The following is a 19,943-nucleotide window of genomic DNA, read 5'->3' on the forward strand; positions in this document are numbered from 1 at the left end:
CAGGAAAATAAAGCCGATAAAAGCAAACAACGCAGGGTTTAGAGGGCAAAATTCCAACTTGTACAAAGCCGCTCCCAAAACTTTTTCAATAGCTCAAGGTCTCAATATACATTTTAATGCAATGGCCTACTGCAAGGAAGGAATAAAAAAAGAAAAGAAAGAAAAGAAAAAAAACAATAATTAGCATGCTAGATGGAGACAGACAAAGAACTCTAACTAAGGGGATACTCATACTAGAGGGTTTCACCCTTTCCGGTTATTGTGAATACATTCACATTTACATTCACCAAATGGTATGGTACGGTATGCTTTTATTGTCAATCCTCAATATGTGTGGAACATTGTGGAACATACAGAAGGCTGAAATTTCCTTCAAGGCCCACAGTCTCAAAAACAAAAACGATAATACAATCCTTTCGTCTCCATTCATACATACTCTGTTGCTTGAAGCTGTCTTTGTTTAACAAAATGTCACCACAGAGCCACAAAAGATAACAATAGTCGATGTTTAGGCTTAGTTCGTGTAGCTGTTATTATGTATCAAGTTTTGACTTGGTTTCTGGAGCACATACAGTACTATATACAGGTATGTATAGCATGCACGTAAGTAAATATACATATGTACATATGATGATCGGCTTTAAGGGTTTGGTAACTAAGACTGTGTCAGACTTAATAAAACGTGACCAACCTTATTACTGTGTAGGTACTGATATGTCTCCGAGCTTTTAAGATTGTTCATTGCTTCACCTTCTGAAGTAAGAAAGTGTAGAAATTTGCGAAAAATGTGACCATACCTTATCTCTGGCCACTTGGTATGTCATCGTCCAACCCTGCTCCAGGTGTATGTAGGAAGTGGGATTGGAATGTTTTGTCTATTAAGATGTGATAAGTATTGTTCCCACATGGTTTACATCTGACTGTAACAGTCATAGAAAGTGGACTGGTATGAACAGGTAGCATGCAAACAAAACGCTGGTTTCGGTTCATACCGGAAGTTGTGCCCATAACGCCCCACAAAGGCTCATTCGAGGCTATGAATAAGGTGAATACCATATCATATTTGTATATTTTAAAAAAATTACAAAAAAAGAAATTTAACCTTTGGCCGAAGACACCAGCTATGAGGAAAAAACAATTTTAGCAAGTTCGGCTTCAAACCATTACGTCATCAAACTAGGGCTGCACGATATTTTGTTTGAGCATCGTCATCGTGATGTACATGTGCGCAATCGTCACATCGCGGGGTCTGTTGACAGTAGAAGACATGCCACAGTTCCTGTTGACTGATTCAACCGCAAGGAAGCGAAAGCAAGAATGAACCATCTCTGCCAGGGAAAAATGTGGGAGAATACAGTAAATCAGATCCTTCCGAAGTGCACGTCTTAAATCTCGGCTACAAAGTAGTTCAGACATGGAACACACATTGAGATTTTTGCAGCTACTTTTTGTCTCAGGTGCAGATAAAGTCTCTGCGGCAACATCAAATGAAGACTGTAGTTGTAGGCTGCTGTTTGGTTTGATTTCAACAGACAGGAAGTGGATTAAGGAAGGAGCAAAGGTCAAGCAGTGTTTGTCTAAGAAAGGCCTTGTCGTATATTTTCTTTCACTTTTTTTTCTTCCTTTGGGTAAGACAGCAGCAATAGCTGAAGTGCATTGTTTGAATTTAAAGCAAAATATGCTGGAAATGCTTCTATTTAACCTTTTTATGCTCTGACCAATTAAGGGTTTGTCGTGCCAAAATGAAATGAAGCCACTTAAATTGATAGTTAATTAATCAATTAATTAAACAAATAATTGATTCAAGTACCCACTAATTCATTTAACCGTGAAATATAGGTTAAATGATTAATGTATGTATTAATTATTGAATTTAAGAATATGACATTTTGCTTTTATTTATTTAATTAATTTATTAATGGACTTGATTTAGCTAATTTCCCCATTGTGGAATTAATAAAAGTTATCTTAATTATGTAGACGAAATAATTAATAATATACTGTACATGACACCTAAATGAATCTGTCAGCCATGATATATTATTTGTGTAATCAAATTTGTAGAATTACACATTTACTTTGTTCTTTATGGAGGGTTTAGATGCTCATTTTGCTGAAGTCTTGCTGATTTTGCTTCTACCCATATGATCAAACCATGAATGAAGTATTTTTTCAAAGAATTATTCTGAAGTTAAGCACTTTATTTGAACATGTAATACTTTTTTTATTTACTTGCTCTTATTTTGAAATTCATAGCCTTACTTTTATTTAGTAAGTGGGAAAACACACAGCTCATATGTTTGATTACCCAGGCAGAATTTGTAAGATGGGTACAATTCTTTAAAGAAAACATGAAGGGCTAGGCGAAGTGCAAACCTTTCTCGTAACCTCTATGTGGCGGTGACATTGGCATGAAAGTGTACAGCTTCTTCATAACCTCTAGATGGGAGCATACATTTATAAAATGTGAGTTTTCCCCCCCATACCCATGTATAATGCGCACTACTGACTTTTGACAATTTTTGGGAGAATAAAATGCGCATTATACATGAGAAATTACGGTATATGCTAGGTGCCAAGGCACACTGTAGCATGGTAGAAGTGGAAAAAAATAAAATATTCACGAAGTAAGGAGGAGAGCGTGCACATGGACTCACCGTGTCACCTATTTTTAAGTCAGCACACTTCCTGAGGCCGGGTAGCGGCTCGCCATCCTGGCAAGTGGCGGTGAAGGACAGGCTGAGGTCCTCGGGTTGGTCCCAGACTGTCAGCTCCACTTTGGAGCGGATGTTCTGCAAGGGGGAAACACCAGACTTGCATGATCAAGTTTTATGATCTTATAATTGGTTGCAGGGGGGAGAACTAGGCAAACACGTGTGAAGTTGTAGTCTGGTTAGTCACCATTTTTATCGATTTAGGAAAAAATGCAAGCTCTGTACATAGCGGCAGGTTGTGTGTGATGGCTATATGCACATCTGGATCTTGGAAACATTTTTGTCCTATTTCCCATAGATGAAATTGTAAAAGTGTTCAGTCACCACTGACTTTGTTGTTTTAATGACAGATGTCATGTTGTCACAGTGAAACTCTACATGGTAAAAGAAGACCACACAACTTTAAGGAGTTATCTGCGCTACAGTTAAGGCTTAAGCCAATTCGTATTCAGTAGTGAAATGGATGCCATAACCCAAGGGTGTCAAAATATTTTTTGTTGTGGGTCACATTGCTGTTATGGTTTCCCTCAGAGGGCCGTTATGACTGTGAAACCATATACAGTAAATGCTTCATCGCCTCATCATTGTATTCAGTAGCGTCTGGTCAATAGAGAGCACTAGGGTGCTGTCCCACTGTTGCTGAGTCATCTTGAAAAGGGCAACAATGAATAAATGAAAATATTATAATGAAAATATTACAAATGATACTGTATGCATATCTAGTTTTAGACTGGGAGTAAGATAAATAGTATACAGTTAATCATGAGTAAAATGTATTCGTTTATCTCTGGTTGTGTCATTTTATGACGCAACTTCGGGTTTAGGGTGCATCGTTTTCCCATTGACTCTCGTTAAATTTTTGACATGCGTAGTCAGTCTTTGTGAAATACAAAAGATATGACTTTTACTTGACACATTGCACCAGTAACATGGTTAAATATTATTCCCCAAAAATGTGTGTATTCACGGTTGAACTGTTTGGTCGATGAGTTTGATGAGTCAACTTTATTCCTCCACATCAAATGTTTCAAGCTTGAAGTCAACTAATCGCTAATCACGTGTTTTTGCCATCTCAACTTCCAATAGGCCAATTAACAGACAACTTTCGAATCACCCATCTGCTGCCATTACCGGACTATAACGTCCTTAAGATCAGCGAAATGCAACACAGTCCTTGGGACTGGCAACAAAGAATGAGGGCAGCGACATGAAGCTCCATCTTTATCACTAAAATGTTATGTCCAATAATGCACAGACAACAAAGGTATGCTTGTTAGAACTTTTTCATCATACAACAACCCCAACATCTCGGCACTTTATGACTTTTTCTTTCCATCACATCTGTTACAGTATGGCATATACCTGTACAATGCTGCAAGCTTGAGGAAATATTTGACCAAAAAAATGGGACCGGTGGCTCGGTCACTTGCAAAATATGCCAATCTATCGTCAATTACAATAAAAGCACAAGCAAAAATGAAACACAGAAACAGAAATGCTCAATTCTTTTAGCCTGGCTACGATGTCTGGTCTTACAACACGCTGTGAAACACAAAATGAGAGCGGCCAGCTCACGAATTACAACAAATGCATCATTTGTTTTTACTTGTTTCCATGTCAGTCTGTGGTGCAAAAAAATGTCAGGGACTGCTGTACTATGCTGAAGAATGTCACTCATTAATGGACTTTGACTTGACTTTCTTCACAGTATAGTTGACTACAAAAACAAACAAAAAAAATCTTGAATTGTTCAACCCCTAATTTGTACATAATCACAGATGGTATAGCGGTACATTCGCCTGACTTCGGTGCAGGGAATATGGGTTCAGTTCTCACTGGGTGATTGTGTAAATGTAAGAGTGAATGGTTGTCTGCCTCTATAATGTGCTTTGTGATTGGCAACCAGTCCAGGGTGTAGTCCAACTTTTGCATGAGGTCAGCTGGGATCGGCTCCATCTTCGCACAACCCTGAACAGGATGAGCGTTGTAAAAAAATGGATGGATGGGTTTATACAAAAAAAAAAAAAATCTCCCCACTTACAGATGTTGAGGAGATAAATATAATATAGGTCATTATAACATAATGAAACATAAAACAAAGCTAATCTTTTCAGTGTACACTATCATCATATTTGAGTGCCCTCTTCTGTGGTCTCAGTTGATCCTTCACACGGTCACAGCTAGCAGTAGCTTTGAGCTGCCATCTGCCTCGGAGATAAATAAGGCGGTTACACAACAACATCCTGCAGTCGCGTCGCTTTTGGCCGTCCCAGCGCGCGGGATGCACTTTGGCAGCTGGAATGTTAATAAGGCCATGAGTCAAAAGCGCTTCCTTCAAGCTCCAGTAACACACACACCCAGCCTGTTCCAAAAACATCGGTCGGCTGAGGCGGGGAATGAATAGAAAACACCCACACAGCGAAAACACACGAAGGAAAGTCTGACAAAGTTTTGAAAAGTGAAAGTGGCAGTTACGTGAACATCAGGGGGCAGACAGATGTATGCTTATTGGTCACAACATTTAGTATTTATACACATCTGCACAACAGGGCCAAAATATTAGAACTAATTCTCAGTATAATGGCGTGCAGTTCTAAGCAAACCTCAATCATAAACATATTAAATGCATCTTGCTCCATTTAGCCTTTTGATTATGGTCTAAAGTTTAAGAAAATAATATAAAATACTTCACATAAAACTTGACTTCAGTGTTGCTCCCCATTCTTCATTTACTTACAGTATCTCATTCAAGGAGAAAAAGCTCCATGAAGCAACTGAATGGAGGTGATGTCAGCGGTGAGGTGATTTGCCACAGCAATAAACTAACACATATCACAGTGGCGCACATCAGCTGTTAAAAAGTGTCATCTTTACGACAACTACGAGGAAATCCTCACATTGGCAAAGCTGGAACAGAGCAAGAGTCTATTCTTATTGTTCACAGATGGTCAAAAGTGTTGCCAAAATTGGGTCTACAAAAATATTAGCTGTATAGGACTCGTTCAAAGATTAGCTTCCGTGATGAGAAATCCAACTTAACAACCGCCCATGTGTCAGCTGTAGCCTCATTAACAAACTGTGCGTGTGTGTCACAGTCGGGCGAACTTGGACTTGGGACTTAAAACAATTTCCCTCCCTACCAACAAATTGTAAAACATTTGTCTTCAACTCCAGTTTCACTTGAGTGTATACGGGTAACATTGTTTAACATTACTCAACAAATGCATGCATTATAAATTCAATCTGCAAATGAATAAACAAACATTCCTAGCCACTATTTATCCATCCATCCATTTTCTAGCTTACTTCATTCCGGTCGCAGGTGAGCTGGAGCCTATCCGAGCTGACTTTGTGTGAGAGGTGGTGTGCACCCTGTATGGTTGCAAGCTACACGCAGAGAACATATAGACAAACAACATGCATGGCTGTGGAATGTGGGAGGAAGCTGGAGTACATGGGAGAAAACTCATGCAAGCAATCTAAGAACTGTGCGACGTACTAAACGCTATTCCAGCCACCATGCTGCCTGCCACTATTTATTTCATCTATATTTTGTAAAGGCAAACCAGGAAACTGCTAACTCACATTGTAGGCTGCGACGATGAGATGGATGACGTTCTTTGAGTCCTGGTCCAGGATCTCCACTGTCGTTCCCGGTATGAGCGCCGTGAAATTCTTTTCAAGACATGCAAATAAAGGAAAAGTAAACTTGCGGCATTAGAAGGCAAAGGGTGTGGTCGCAAATGGGTTAAAAGAAGAAAAAAAAAAAAGGTAAACTACCTTATAAATCACATACAACCGCTTAGTGACGGCAAATATGAGGAAAATGTTGTTTTCTGCCAGTTTCTCGCCCAGAAGTGCCAGTGAAGGATAATCCTGCATGGAGAGAGATACATCAAGTGTCGCTATCAGGATGCTCAGTAACTGACGTTCATGCTTTCCATATTATTATCTCCACCTAGAAAGTTATCTGTTGGTTGTGTGCAACTTCTACCATCTACCATCAGTTAACTCTGTTTTCACTCATTCCAAATAAAGGAACAGAAAATGTGGAAAACTGCTTACTCCGGCTGTGTAAAAGGTGTCCCACCAATTCCATGTCAGTGCCATTCATGTAGAACAGTGAAACTGCTGCTTTTACTGAGTGTGAAAAGGGCTTGCCTCGTTTCCAACACAAATACAAAAGAGGTTAAAGACCACAGTTCACATTGCTGTCTTGTTTTGACGGGACTCATTTGAATGGTGAGAGTTTAGTTTAGTTTAAGATGGGATGAGGATCAACATGCTTGCGGGATTCAATCATGAAATACCAGGGAGGTGACACAAACCTAAAAAACAAGAACTAGTGTTTCTCTCAAAGAACCTTCATCAAACCTGCAGATGCCTGTTTGCTCGCATTGTTTATCTACCCTTGGCCGCCGTTCTAAGTTACCACAATTTAATGTCGGGCTGTTTGTGATTATCTGTAGATAGGGCCTATTCTGATAAGGACCATTTGGTGAGCCATCTTTTGATATTGTGGCATGAGAGTAGCACAATAAAGAATTATTAAGTGCACAGGGATGATATTGATCATTTGGACTGTTTGTGAAAGATGCCCTTTGTTTGTGTGTTTTTTAAAGCATCTTATTACATTTAAAATTACAGGTTAGTACCGTACTTTTGAAGTGTGTATTTACAAGTAAACACTTCATTTTGTGGTTTCACGGTAGCCTGGTTGCTTCAAAAAGTACACGTGTGCATTATGTTTCCACCCTCTCTGCAATTACCACCAAAAGCAAGTGTGTGTGCGGGTTATATTAACATGTGAAGAGTTCAATAAAAATAGACCACATTGGCACTCCTTCATGCTCAAGTTCATCTGAGACAGTAACCCACCAAAATCGAATTTAAACATAAGACCACAGCGCCAAGGAGGTCACTTGTGTGATTGACTACGATCGAGCACAACGCAAAAATTATGTGATGGCATTTGACACAAATACAAGGAGCCTGAACGTGTTCAATTTGATTTTTCATATTACATTTTCTGCTAAATACGGATAAGATCTGGATTCAACTTGAAGTGATATTACAGGTTATTACTAGTCATGGGAATTAGGCTACATTTCCCTGTTCCCATGGCAGTATTCCATTGAGCAGAATATTGCTGCTAAGTGCGTGTCGTGTCGTGTCGTAGCATGGCTGTAGTTAAACTATATGATGTTGTCCTTCCTTAAACAGCAAAATAGAAAAAATCGGCAGTGCCTTTTCTGGTTATAGGCAAGTAGTAGTCGGATTTTGCCGCAATAGCTTTAACACACAATCAAAAATCAATTCCTCACAATTTACGGAATTCTTAACGATCGATTAATCGATTGTTATGCCCATCTCTATATCCTGCAAACGCTCTAAGTTTGATTGAAATCATTGGTCTGCCCTTTTTAACAAAAACGTGACCAATTTTATTTTGGTTTTTCATTCACATAACCACATTTGTTAACAACACTATGGGATTATATGTAAACACGTAAAAAAAAACATTACATTTTGACTTGGTCATTGTCGTGTAAATGTACATGTAAAATTTGACAGAGGTATGATTTTTGTTTTTAAACTCTTGATAAACATGGTATTTCTTTTTCTCACTAAAATGTAAAAAAATCTCCCCTTGACATATCAAAGTGTACACAGGAAGTTGCACACAAACACATCACAATGAAAGCATACCGCCCAATGAAAAGCATGCATGTTTTTTTCCCCCTCATCCATTTTCTGAGCCGCTTCTCCTCACTAGGGTCGCGGGGGTGCTGGAGCCTATCCCAGCTGTCATCGGGCAGGAGGCGGGGTACACCCTGAACTGGTTGCCAGCCAATCGCAGGGCACATAGGAACAAACAACCATTCGCACTCACAGTCATGCCTACGGGCAATTTAGAGTCTCCAATTCATGCATGTTTTTGGGATGTGGGAGGAAACCGGAGTGCCCGGAGAAAACCCACGCAGGCACGGGGAGAACATGCAAACTCCACACAGGCGGGGACGGGGATTGAACCCCGCACCTCAGAACTGTGAGGCTGACGCTCTAACCAGTCGGCCACCGTGCCGCCTTTTTTTCCCCCTATTTATTTTTATTTTTTTTACCAAGCGAGTGGAAGCGCTGTACTCGTTGTTGTCTAGGTGACAGCGGCCGTCATGAGGCTGCACAAGGCCACCCAAACGCCCGTCCAGAGCCAGGTGAGGCACGTCGTCTGTGGCGAACACCAGCAGGTGGTACGCCTCCTTCCTCCAGCCAATCTCGTCCTGCATGCAGAGAACAGTGACACACGTGTACATAGATGTCAGCATGTACAAGCATTTTCATCAACAATTGCACATGTGCTTACGAAAAATTCTTTTATTATATTAATTCTCACCAAAGACATTTATTTGAGGAAGTCCTTCCACTAACCCATTGTGATGGGCAACTTTCATTATGGTCTGATAAAGGCTAAAATGTGCCTATATCAGAATTCTTTAGAGGTGGATGATTGAATATAAATAATAACATAAAAAGCCTTGTTTAGAGAGTCTCCAAACAATTATATTTAAGTGTATAGTATGGAGACAGGAGCCGAAGACGCCCACCAGAACATCTTTGCCTGCAGAGCTTCTTGCTGAAAAAGGCCCCTTGGTGAACGTCTATCTATTGTAGATTACCATAATAGTGCTATTTTTCTAAACCTTTCCCTGTCTTGACATTAGCATTGGGTTGCAGAATAGTTCCGAAAGGAGAAGAGAAAACAAAACTGTGTTCACATTTTACCGCCAATATCTATCCACATGCAAAGTCAAGACCTTGAAGATCATCACACCAGCTTGAGAGCCACTAACCCAAACACAAATGTGTGTGTATGTATATGTGTGAGTTAAAACAGAAACCTTATCTAGAGGGGGAAAAAACGGGAACAGTGCTGAAGAACAGGGGAATATTCCATTAAAAAGCTGTGGTTTTGTTGAAGATAGTGCATTAAAAGGCATTCTTAAGGTTGACCTGACTTCAGAAGGGTAAAATTAGATGAATCGGGCCTTTGGGGAGACCTCGGCTGAGACTTGTTTAATTACAAGGTAGCGGCTACTTGGAAGAAGTCCCTGTGTAGCAAACTGGTGGAGCAACATAGACAGGGAGGGGGTGAACGGGGATTGACTCGTCTCTGCAGGACAGCTGCAGCAGAATGCACTTCCTGTCCCGCCCACCCTGTGACACTCTTAATTAACAAGCAAATAGGCCATATGCTTGTCATGGGGGCTCCTTACTAGATTTTCGACATATGAATTAAATTTGCGCTGCCACAGCCGCTTAACAGTATTTTATTGTCACACAGCCATCATAACGTGCACTACATGACACTGCAATATGCCATTTGTATCCTAGTGAACTAACAACACTGGAGCATTGGGTGACTTGAGAACCCCTTGACTGTCGCCTGATACTAGACAACAGGCTTAACAGGCTTGGCAGCCATCTGTTTTTTATTTTTTTTAATTTTTATTTTTTTAAATTGTTTCACTTGTAGGCTCCAAGTTGGATATTTGCTACTTCCAAGCAGACTCGAACGGACCATGAGTACACTTGTTAAAGGTCCCACACCATCAATTTTTGTATTATATTTTTTATAATCTTTGATGTCCTTTTATCGGGTTTGCAAAATAATTCGGGTTGGAAATGCCCAGGATGCCCCTTTTCAAGCTATTTTAGTTGGTCTTTTCCACCTGCCATTTGAGACGGCCGGATTTCTGATTAATAGTCATTATGGAAATAAGCTTTGTTCTGGTTGGATGGCTGTTTAAACACGGAAAACAGCTTTGCTCTGATTGGTACTTGGCGATATCACAGCGTCTTGTGGCATTCATAGTGACGTCGCGTAAATAAAAAGAGAGGCTAGTCTCGTCCCCCCGCTCCCATTCACTTGAAAATAATAACAATATTCTTTAATAATAATCGATTATGAATATAGTTAAGTATTGCTGTAAAACACGTATGTATACTTTACAGACTGTATTTGTATGGCTTGGCGGCAGCTGAGACCCGCTCGCTTAAAACCCGGAAATGCCGTGTTGCCGTTTCACTGAGTTGAGTAGGTGGGTAACACCCAAGGAATGGGGAGGTACTTGAACATGAATTGACAACACTATGTTGCAACAACACACATTTCAAAGCCACCCGTTTTGCAAGCCTTAGGCTGTTTATTGCCCTTTCCATTCAATCGACAAACCGCGGCAGTGTCAAACTTAAACCATGTCACAGACCCATTTTGACCTCTGCATAAAACGGAAGAAAATAATTATTTTGATGGTACGGAACCATGAAACTATTCAGTTCACGACTTAAAAAGAAAACAATCGATAGAGACGAACGAGACTAACGGGTTGCTTTGTCACCTTACAAACCGCCGCCTGCAGAATGGCATCAAATCCACCCTCGGGCGCATCCCGGTTGCGGGAGACCATCTGCTTCTGCACCTCTTCGTTGAAGCGGTCGACTTTGTCCGTCAGCGACAGGATGTGGCGGAAGCCAAATGTGGGCACACAGTTTGGGAACAGCTTGTACCTAGGCGGGTATCAATAACAACAGGATTGCCATTAAAAAGAATAAGTCATGCAGTGTTATTTTTTTTAATCACCGCGGTCTTAAACTCCTTTCATTTATCGCCAATATTTTCTCACTGCAATGCTTTGTGCATGGCTGGCATGCAAATAACCTACATGGCAAGTGATGCGCACTGGCTGCACTGCACTTTCACCTCCGGGGCAAACAAAGAAGGGGGTAGCCCATATTCCGGTTCTGTGCTGCACAGTGTGCGAGCTGCTTGTGCTGAAGAAGAGCTTATTCACTTGGTTTGATCAAATATGAAGAGCCAGGAATGTATAATTCATCAAGACAAAAAATAAAAATAGAACACGTGGGGTTACATTTGAGTCCATGAGTTACCCCTTGTTCAGCTCCCATAACTTTTTCCATTGCTTCTATGATGTGTTTATCTACATTCATTTGTTTTTGTTTTTATGTAAAATGCTGTACAGTGGTGCCTTGAGATATGACTTTAATTAGTTCTGTGTCCATGCTCTTAACTCAAAACGCGTATCTCAAATAATCATTCCCCATTGAAATGAACGGAAATGGCATCAATCCGTTCCAGCCTCCCCACAATATTTTGTTTTTAATAAAGGAAAGCACTCTCTAATATTGTACTTTGAAAAAACACAGACGAATAAAATAACTAAATAGAATGTAAAGCATAAAACAGTTTGATCCTCATGATCTAATATATCCTCCGTCAGTGTGCTGTGCCTTCTGGTGTGCCCGCCTCGGCCACCGGGAGGCACTACTGTGTCGTACGCTCATGCAGACAAATGAACAACAACAGACTTCTTCTTCTGCTGTTCTACCGCTCAGTAGATTGCTGTATGAGCAGTCATTTTTTGTCAAAGATGAAGAATGTAATGTAATGTAGTGAGTAATCTTATCTGTCTGTGTGTTATAAAACCTCGACTGTTGATGCTAACTGTTACCATGTCAGTGGCATTTTCCATGTATTTGGTCGTTGTTTGTTAGCACCCGCGACCCTAGTGAGGATAAGCGATACGGAAAATGAAGGAATAAATTAATGACTGTTTGTTAGCATCAAGCTAGCAGGCAAAGCTGTGGTTGTTTTACGTACACAATGTGTAATTGTCCTTCTTTTATGCTTAGTTAGTTTGATCATAAACTCGAACTGGAAGTGGCATTACACAGCTTGGAACCTCTATTTTTTGATTAAATGTTCACCGTTTGTTAAAGTGGTGCTTATTGTGAAGGGAGTTGATTTGAGTTTACTGCTTCCATGAAGCGCTCGTAATCTCACGTTTGCACTCGCACGTCAAAGTAAAAACTTGTTTTTGCTCCCATTTATCATGAGCTGAACTTAAAAGATCTTTCATCTTTCAGTCGGACAACGACTGTTATCACACGGCCAAGATATCAAAGGAGTGGCTTCAAGACAACTCTGAATGTCCTTGAGTGGCCCGGGCAGACCCCAGACCACCATCCGATTGAACTTTTCTGAAGAGATCTGAAAATGGCTGTGCAACAACGCTTCTCAACCAACCTGATGGAGCTTGAGAAGAGCTGCAAAGAGGAATGGGCGAAACTGCCCAAAGATAAGTATCCATCAGCAGTTTTCACTTAAAACGAGACATTTTGTCCCTAAAACAAGTGGGGGGGGGGGGGGGGGGGGGGAATCTGCCAATGGAACTAGCATGAGTTAACTTGATAAGATTCTTTAAAAAAGATCTTTTATCTTGAAAGTCTTTTTGCCTTCCTGAAATTTTTGAAAGAAATCAAAGCTATCTTTAAACTAAGCACAGTAAGATGTTTTCACTAGAAATAAAATGAATTCACTAGGTAAGATTTAGCCTTTTTCCAGTGATCTTTTCACTGCTACCTACCCATTGCATGGGTTCTCCTGATACTTGGGCGCCGTGTAGGAGAAGGGCGATATGTTCTTGTCCACGAAGGAGCCGAAGCCCAGACGGAAGTTGCTGGTGAGCTTGCCCATCTCCAGGGCCAGCTTGGTGCCCAGGTTGCGTATGGTGTCCAGGTCGTCCTTCATGGAGAGCGACAGGTCCATCAGGTAGTAGAGGTCCACTGGGTAGTCCTCCACCTGGCGCACCTGCAGCCCAAACCACGTCTGCTCTCCTGCATGCAGAGTACGAAATCAATCATTGAGCACGTTAACCCTTTAACTGTCTGCTTGAGGAAACAAATGCAAACCAAACAGATTTAGATTGTTTTCTTTTCTATATGGGCTGGTAAAAGGGTTAAATTTGCCACTTTGTCACCTGGTCGCAAGCTGAGCGAGATCCTCTGAGGTCTAATCTGGACCACATCCTGTTGGGTCAAGCCGGACCCCTTGGAGCTCAGAGGCATGTTCTGCTGCACAGTGATGCTGTTGGTCAGGTATTCGACAAAGCGACTCTGGCAGCCCCTCTTGTGCAGGTTTGCAACAAAGTCGCAGCGTGACGTCAGGGTGTGGCCCCTTCCAAAATCCTGACAATACAGTAATAAGCTGGATCAGTGATGCAAAAATTATTGCTAACAACATTTAAGGTGAACAAGCATACCTCTTGTGCGCACCAGGCGCAACTGGGGTGAATCATGAGGCATTCTTTGCAGGAAGTCGCGCTGCCACTCATACACACATTAAGTCCTGAAGGAGAAGTAGTGTAGACTGTAAAGTCACACATATTATTAAACAAAGTAATTAAATTACAGTGCAGTAACATTACTATATTACTCCATTAGGAGAAAATGTGACCAGGAGCCTTGAAACTATTTTCCAGTACAATACTTCCATTGTGAAAGCTAGTCTTTAAACTTTTATTGACCGGAAGTCTGGCAGGCATGGTTTGATGTTCCAGATCATTGATCCGGGTCCTGATGACCACAGCTGTTAGTAGCAGTCGATTGGGCTGGGTCATATAAGGACAGGTAGCACTCATTTGACCGTATGTCCCTCCATGGAATTGTTGAAATACTTATTTTTACACTTTGGCATTTAGTTAAACATATGCCGCTTTTCCCCTCGGGCTAGGTGACGATGATTGAATTCGAGGCTATTGCCGTATGGTTTCTGCATGGACCTATTTATCTGCTCATTATAATTTCATGACAATGCCTGCTTAATTCAGTGATCCATCCATCCATCCATTTTCTTTCCAAATACTTTTTTTTTTTTTTGTATTATATTGTACCTAATGTTCTGTCGTCAGCGTCACATAATCGTTTACCGATATACCAAAGACATTTTTTATTTTTATTTGTTTTAATGAATGAAGAATGTCATGGGCTTACCCGTGGAAGTGTGCAGGAATGTTTGCAGCAGCAGCAAGCAGCACACGGCGGCTTTCCACACGCGTGTCGGCGGGCTCCACATGGCGTCACTCGGCGTGTTTACACTGCAGTAGCCACCCCCCCCCCCGCCCCCCTCCTCCTCCTCACACACACCGTCCCGGATTCGTAGCTTTCTCTCCGTCGCTCGGAGCGATCCTCTCACCCAATCATCAGAACCTCTCAGGACTGGTTCCGGTCCAGCTGGTCGACTGTTTACATCTCATGGCGACGAGCGGTGCGCGTCAGCGACAGGTTGCCATTGTTGATCCGCTCCCCCGGTTCGCTGAGACGCCTCGGTGAGCTCGTGTCCACGTCCCCGTCCGCTTTCAGGCATGGAGACGGCTGCCGAGCCGCTGTTTGGATTTCATATCGGCGCCCGCCGCACAAGCGTCTTTAATTGAGCCGGAAGCGGAGATAACAGAGCGTCAAACGATTACAAGAGCTGCGCATCTCCAAACTTGACGGTCCTGATTTTGATCTCGCTCACTTGGTCAGCGTCCCAGCTGGGAGTCTCCACCCCTTAACCCCATCCTTCTAGCTGCGGATTTGTTAACCCGCTCGCCATCGCAGTGCTGACACCTAGTGGTGGGTTCGATAGCTGAAACGTTGATCGATGAACTACAGATCAGATTTATAAACCAGGAGCAGGATTTTAAAATCATTCTTGTAGCTGGTTAGCCAGTGCAGTGATTTGAGTACGTGTGATTTCTTGGTGCCAGTGAGAGGATGTGCAGCTGCATTTTGAATGTGTCTGCGAATGCTTAAATTTGGGAGTCCACTGAACAAACCATTACAATAATCTAATCTTCTTGTTATGAATGTGTGAATTAATTTCTCTGAATCTGACATGGGCAGGAAGCCCCTTTGGAAATATTTTTCAGATGGTAAAATGCTGATCTTGTGATGGAGTTATGACTTTCGAAATTTACTGTAGATTACTGTCAATGATTACACCCATTGCTTCAGTTTTACTGTACAGGGTATCTGTAAGCCTCTGTACCAAAGATGAGTATGTCTGTTTTGTCTTCTTTGTTAAGTTCTAAAAAGTTATGTCATTGATACATTGTATGACGGACTGTATGCGAGACAGATCATCAGAATGTCGGGAAATATTAAAGCTGAGTCATCTGCAAAGTTATAGTAATTTATGTTATGTCTGCATATGATTTGCGGAAGTGGACGCATGCAAGAATGAATTACAATGGACCAAGAATTGACCTTTGGGGGACACCACGTGTCCTGTGGATTGCAAAATCCCCATGCATCCATCCATCGTACTGCTTATCCTCACTACAGTCGTGGGCGTGCTGCAGCCTATCCCAGCTATATTTTGGCGAGAGGCGGGTTACACAATGAACTGGTCACCAGCCAATCACAGCCAACCATTCACACCCCACATCATTCCTGCCGCCAAGCCAGCCACCTGTCCGCGCCACTGCCTGCCAACCCAGTCCGGATGGTTCTTTTCCTCTTTGGCCCAGAGGACACGACGTCCACAATTTGCAAAAACAATTTGAAAAGTGGACTCGTCGGACCACAGAACACTTTTCCACTTTTCATGAGTCCATCTTAGATGAGCTCGGGCCCAGAGAAGCTGGCGGCGTTTCTGGGTGTTGTTGATAAATGGGTTTTGCTTTGCATAGTAGTGTTTCAAGTTACACTTCCTGATGTAGCACCGAATTGTATTTACTGACATTGGTTTTCTTCTCTGAACCTTTTGATGATATTATGGACCGTAGATGATGAAATCCCTAAATTCCTTGCAATTGTACGTTGAGGAACATTGTCCTTAAACTGTTCCACTATTTTCTCACGCACTTGTTCACAAAGAGGTGAATCTCACCCAATCTTTGCTTGTGAATAACTGAGCAATTCAGGGAAGCTCTTTTTATACCCAATCATGGCACCCACCTGTTCCCAATTAGCCTGTTCACCTGTGGGATGTTCCGAACAGGTGTTTGATGACCACTCCTTTCTCAGTCTTTTTTGCCACCTGTCCCAACTTTTTTGGAATGTGTTGCAGCCATAAAATTCTAAGTTAATGATTATTTGCTAAAAACAATCAACAATCATTAAATATCTTGTCTTTGTAGTGGATTCAATTAAATATAGGTTGAACATGATTTCAAATCATTGTATTCTGTTTTTATTTATGTTTAACACAATGTCCCAACTTCATTGGAATATGGGGTTGTATGTTGCTGTGATTTATTCAAGACTAATTACATCATGTAAAATATTTCACCTTATTATTTTTTAATATGGCATATTTAGAGTTATGGTCATAGCACAATACTTATTTTATTGTCCATAGTTGGCATAAAAAAAAACTATATATCTTTGGATAGGTCTGATGCCATTGAACATTTTGAGGGGTTGAACGGATACAAATTATGACACATTTTAAGAGCCTGAACCATGTTTTGTCTCAAATGACTCCTACGTACTGTATGTATTGTGATTGTGATGCACAAGGGATATAATTAAAGACAAAGCCTACATCTCAGTATTGTGTTATTGATAAAAAAAATAGTTGTACACTTGATCTAACTGAAGCTTCGGCATGCGGAAAAATCTCCAATAGTCGGTCCCCATTTTAGTGTTTGCCCGTTGAAAAGTAATAGCACATTTATTCTGAATCAGATGCATATTTTGTACATGATTTAGTTGGGATGCATTGAACGACTTGCGCTGCTATTACTCAAGATACAAACAAGCCCTAGTTTAAACAACACAAAAGCATTAGTGTGAGTCCTCATCTCACCATGCCCCTAAGACTGGTTCTATTAAGTCATTACAAAGTTGAGAGAAATATTTGCATGACGATTTTAATCGCAAGAGAACAAACAAATGCAGCAGCATACAAACCATTTAAACAACTATGATAACATAACAGCATGCTGGTAGAGGAAACTACTGAAAGCAAAAACCGTCACGATAGCAAAAACCTGACATCCTGAAGGCATCAACGCAAAACTTATAGCAAATTAGTAACCAAGTCGTAAATTCCAAACCTTGTGGGTGTATCATGACTTTCAAAGGCCAAACATGAATGTCGTTTTTTTTGGTCAACAAAACATTTTCTCAAGGTGGCGTCACATTCACTCGCCTGTTAAGGAGGTCAGATGCCATTTTCCTGATAATGTTGAGGGGCAGAGTCCAGAGATCACTTTGGTAAATGTCCCACAGTTCCTTCAAAGCGCCCACAAAGCTCTGCCTTGCCACACCTGGGTGGATGTGTGTCAGCTCAGTCATCAGTGTGTCAAATGCAGCTGTGGTGCCGTAGTGCTGGGGCACAAAGGTTGCCCTTGCCGTGGGCGTGCTGCTGAACCCCAAACGTTTTTGGGTGGTCGCCTGGAAAAGATGTAGAACTTCATCATCACTTATTTCGCTGCAGTCCAATTGCAACTGGAACATGATATATAGTAAAATTACCTAGCATACATAAATAAAATCATTCCTAATAGTTGAGATCCTGATTTCTATATTATTTCATTAACAAACCATCTCAAGGGCAGCATGGTGATGACTGTTTAGCACATCTTCCTCACAGTTCTTAGGCTCCAGGTTCAAATTTGGCCTCGCCCATATGGAGTTTGCATGTTCTCCCTGTGCCTGCGTGGGTTTTCTCCGGGTACTCTGGTTTCCTCCCACATCCCAAAAACATGCATGGTAGATTGATTGAAGACTCTAAATTACCCATAGGTGTGGATGTGAGTGTGAATGTTTGCTTTTTTATATGTGCGATACGATTGGCTGTCGACCAGTTCAGGGTGTACCCCGCCTCTTGCCTAAATATAGCTGGCATATGCTCCACTACGCCCGTAACCCTAGTGCGGATAAGCGGAATGAAAGGACAATGGATGAATTGATGGAAACTACCTCAAACATCACTTCACTCTTGCTAAAAATCAGCACTGCCCTCTGCTGGCTATGAAGAAACACACACTTTCCTCATAAACCATGGGGCCAAGCAAAGTTTAACTTTTACCACGTTAGCTGTTCTATTTTTTTACCAATGTTCGAAGATTTCACAAGAGCAGCTAATTATTCATGAGCTACTTTAATAAATAATTACTCCCCATTACACATAATGAACATCATATAGCAAAAGGTGTTTATTCTCTGAATGGTTCACCAAACATGCAGTCAGAACAAGTTTATGATAGGGCTTTTGAAAACAGGTTTTGTTGACAGCTTTGTGCCCTTGACACAGAAGCAGTTAGAACTTCACGTACTGTAGCAGACAGGGCGTGCTGAAACCTATTACAAAAAGGATCTACCTTTGTTCCCTTTAATCCAGTACAATATATTTGCATTTGTCACTTAGAAATGTTTGTTTTCAAACATTTATTGTATTTTAACTTTTATGTGCAATACATCTTAATTGAATTACTAACTAAAGTTCAGTACAGTGTTAATGTTCCAATTTTACACTACTGTATTCTAATGGTCATTATGGTGGTAGTGGGAGAGCCAAGTATTTTTTTCACATGGTATTGGGGTAAAACGTTTGAGAAGCACTGGCCTAGAGGCTTTTAAATACAAAGAGGTCATAGCCAGATATTTTCAGAATCAGAATCATCTTTATTTGCCAAGTATGTCCAAAAAACACAAGGAATTTGTCTCCGGTAATTGGAGCCGCTCTAGTACGACAACAGTCAATTGACAGAGAACACTTTTGAGACATAAAGACATTGAGAAAAACAGTCACTGAGCAATAAAGGGTTGCTAGTTATTTTTATTTTGTTTTTTTTGACAATTGTGCAAAAGATGCAGAGTCCTCTAGCACTTAGAGCAGTTCGAATGACTAATATTGCAATAGTCCGGTGCAATGACCATTGTGCAAAGGGCGTCGATACTTCAAGCGAGTAGTACGATAGTCTGGGACAATGTTGATTGTGCAAAAGTTGCAGATACCCCTCAGTCAGTGTGTAAATGCAGCAGATGCTACTCTGGCATGAGTGGCCAGTATTGGTCAACAACAGATATGCAAATAGTGCAGCGTGGTGAGACTACTACAGTGAGTGAACGAGTAATATACAATTGGCCTGACAGAAATGTGACAACAAACTAAAGACAAAAGACAAAAAATTGCCAGCATGTTGCAATGGAATTGTAGGTTAGGTGTTTAAGAAGGTGATTGCAAGAGGGATGAAGCTGTTGGAATGTCTGCTAGTTCTAGTTTGCATTGATCGGTATCGTCCGAGAGGATTTTGCACACTCTTGTCTTAGTTCTGGCGGCGTGCAAGTCCTAAAGGGTGGGTAGGGGGGTATAGACAATCCTTTCAGCAGTTTTGATTGTCCGTTGCAGTCGGAGTTTGTCCTTTTTTTGTAGCA

General features: G+C 41.2%; 2 protein-coding genes across 20 annotated transcripts in view; both read right to left on the minus strand.

Annotated features, from left to right (window-relative positions):
- itgb5 (integrin, beta 5) overlaps positions 1 to 15,114 on the minus strand; it is a 41,918-nt gene extending 26,804 nt beyond the window's left edge. For 3 of the 4 annotated variants that reach the window (XR_009791038.1, XR_009791037.1, XM_061791703.1), the window contains exons 1-9: positions 14,565 to 15,114; positions 13,835 to 13,941; positions 13,553 to 13,760; positions 13,160 to 13,409; positions 11,114 to 11,282; positions 8,837 to 8,995; positions 6,495 to 6,590; positions 6,300 to 6,389; positions 2,658 to 2,792 (exon numbers count right to left, since the gene is read on the minus strand). Coding sequence is in view for 2 of the 4 variants with exons in the window: in XM_061791703.1 (XP_061647687.1) it covers positions 2,658 to 2,792; positions 6,300 to 6,389; positions 6,495 to 6,590; positions 8,837 to 8,995; positions 11,114 to 11,282; positions 13,160 to 13,409; positions 13,553 to 13,760; positions 13,835 to 13,941; positions 14,565 to 14,646 (1,296 nt within the window). In the remaining 2 variants the exon portion in view is untranslated. The remainder of the gene's footprint in view (positions 1 to 2,657; positions 2,793 to 6,299; positions 6,390 to 6,494; positions 6,591 to 8,836; positions 8,996 to 11,113; positions 11,283 to 13,159; positions 13,410 to 13,552; positions 13,761 to 13,834; positions 13,942 to 14,564) is intronic. The other variant, XM_061791704.1, reaches the window with a different exon arrangement.
- Positions 15,115 to 16,887: 1,773 nt separating this feature from the next.
- The window catches only part of rbm44 (RNA binding motif protein 44), a 53,506-nt gene continuing 50,450 nt past the window's right edge, over positions 16,888 to 19,943 (minus strand). For 6 of the 16 annotated variants that reach the window (XM_061791717.1, XM_061791715.1, XM_061791718.1 and 3 more), the window contains one exon: positions 17,144 to 17,957. In XM_061791717.1, coding sequence (XP_061647701.1) covers positions 17,688 to 17,957 — 270 coding nt within the window. In that variant the 3' untranslated portion in view covers positions 17,144 to 17,687. Of the gene's footprint in view, positions 17,958 to 19,943 lie in introns of all 16 variants that reach the window. The other 10 variants (XM_061791710.1, XM_061791709.1, XM_061791706.1 and 7 more) reach the window with 4 other exon arrangements.

This window comes from Phyllopteryx taeniolatus, chromosome 12, assembly GCF_024500385.1.
Source record: "Phyllopteryx taeniolatus isolate TA_2022b chromosome 12, UOR_Ptae_1.2, whole genome shotgun sequence".
Lineage (NCBI taxonomy): Eukaryota > Metazoa > Chordata > Actinopteri > Syngnathiformes > Syngnathidae > Phyllopteryx > Phyllopteryx taeniolatus.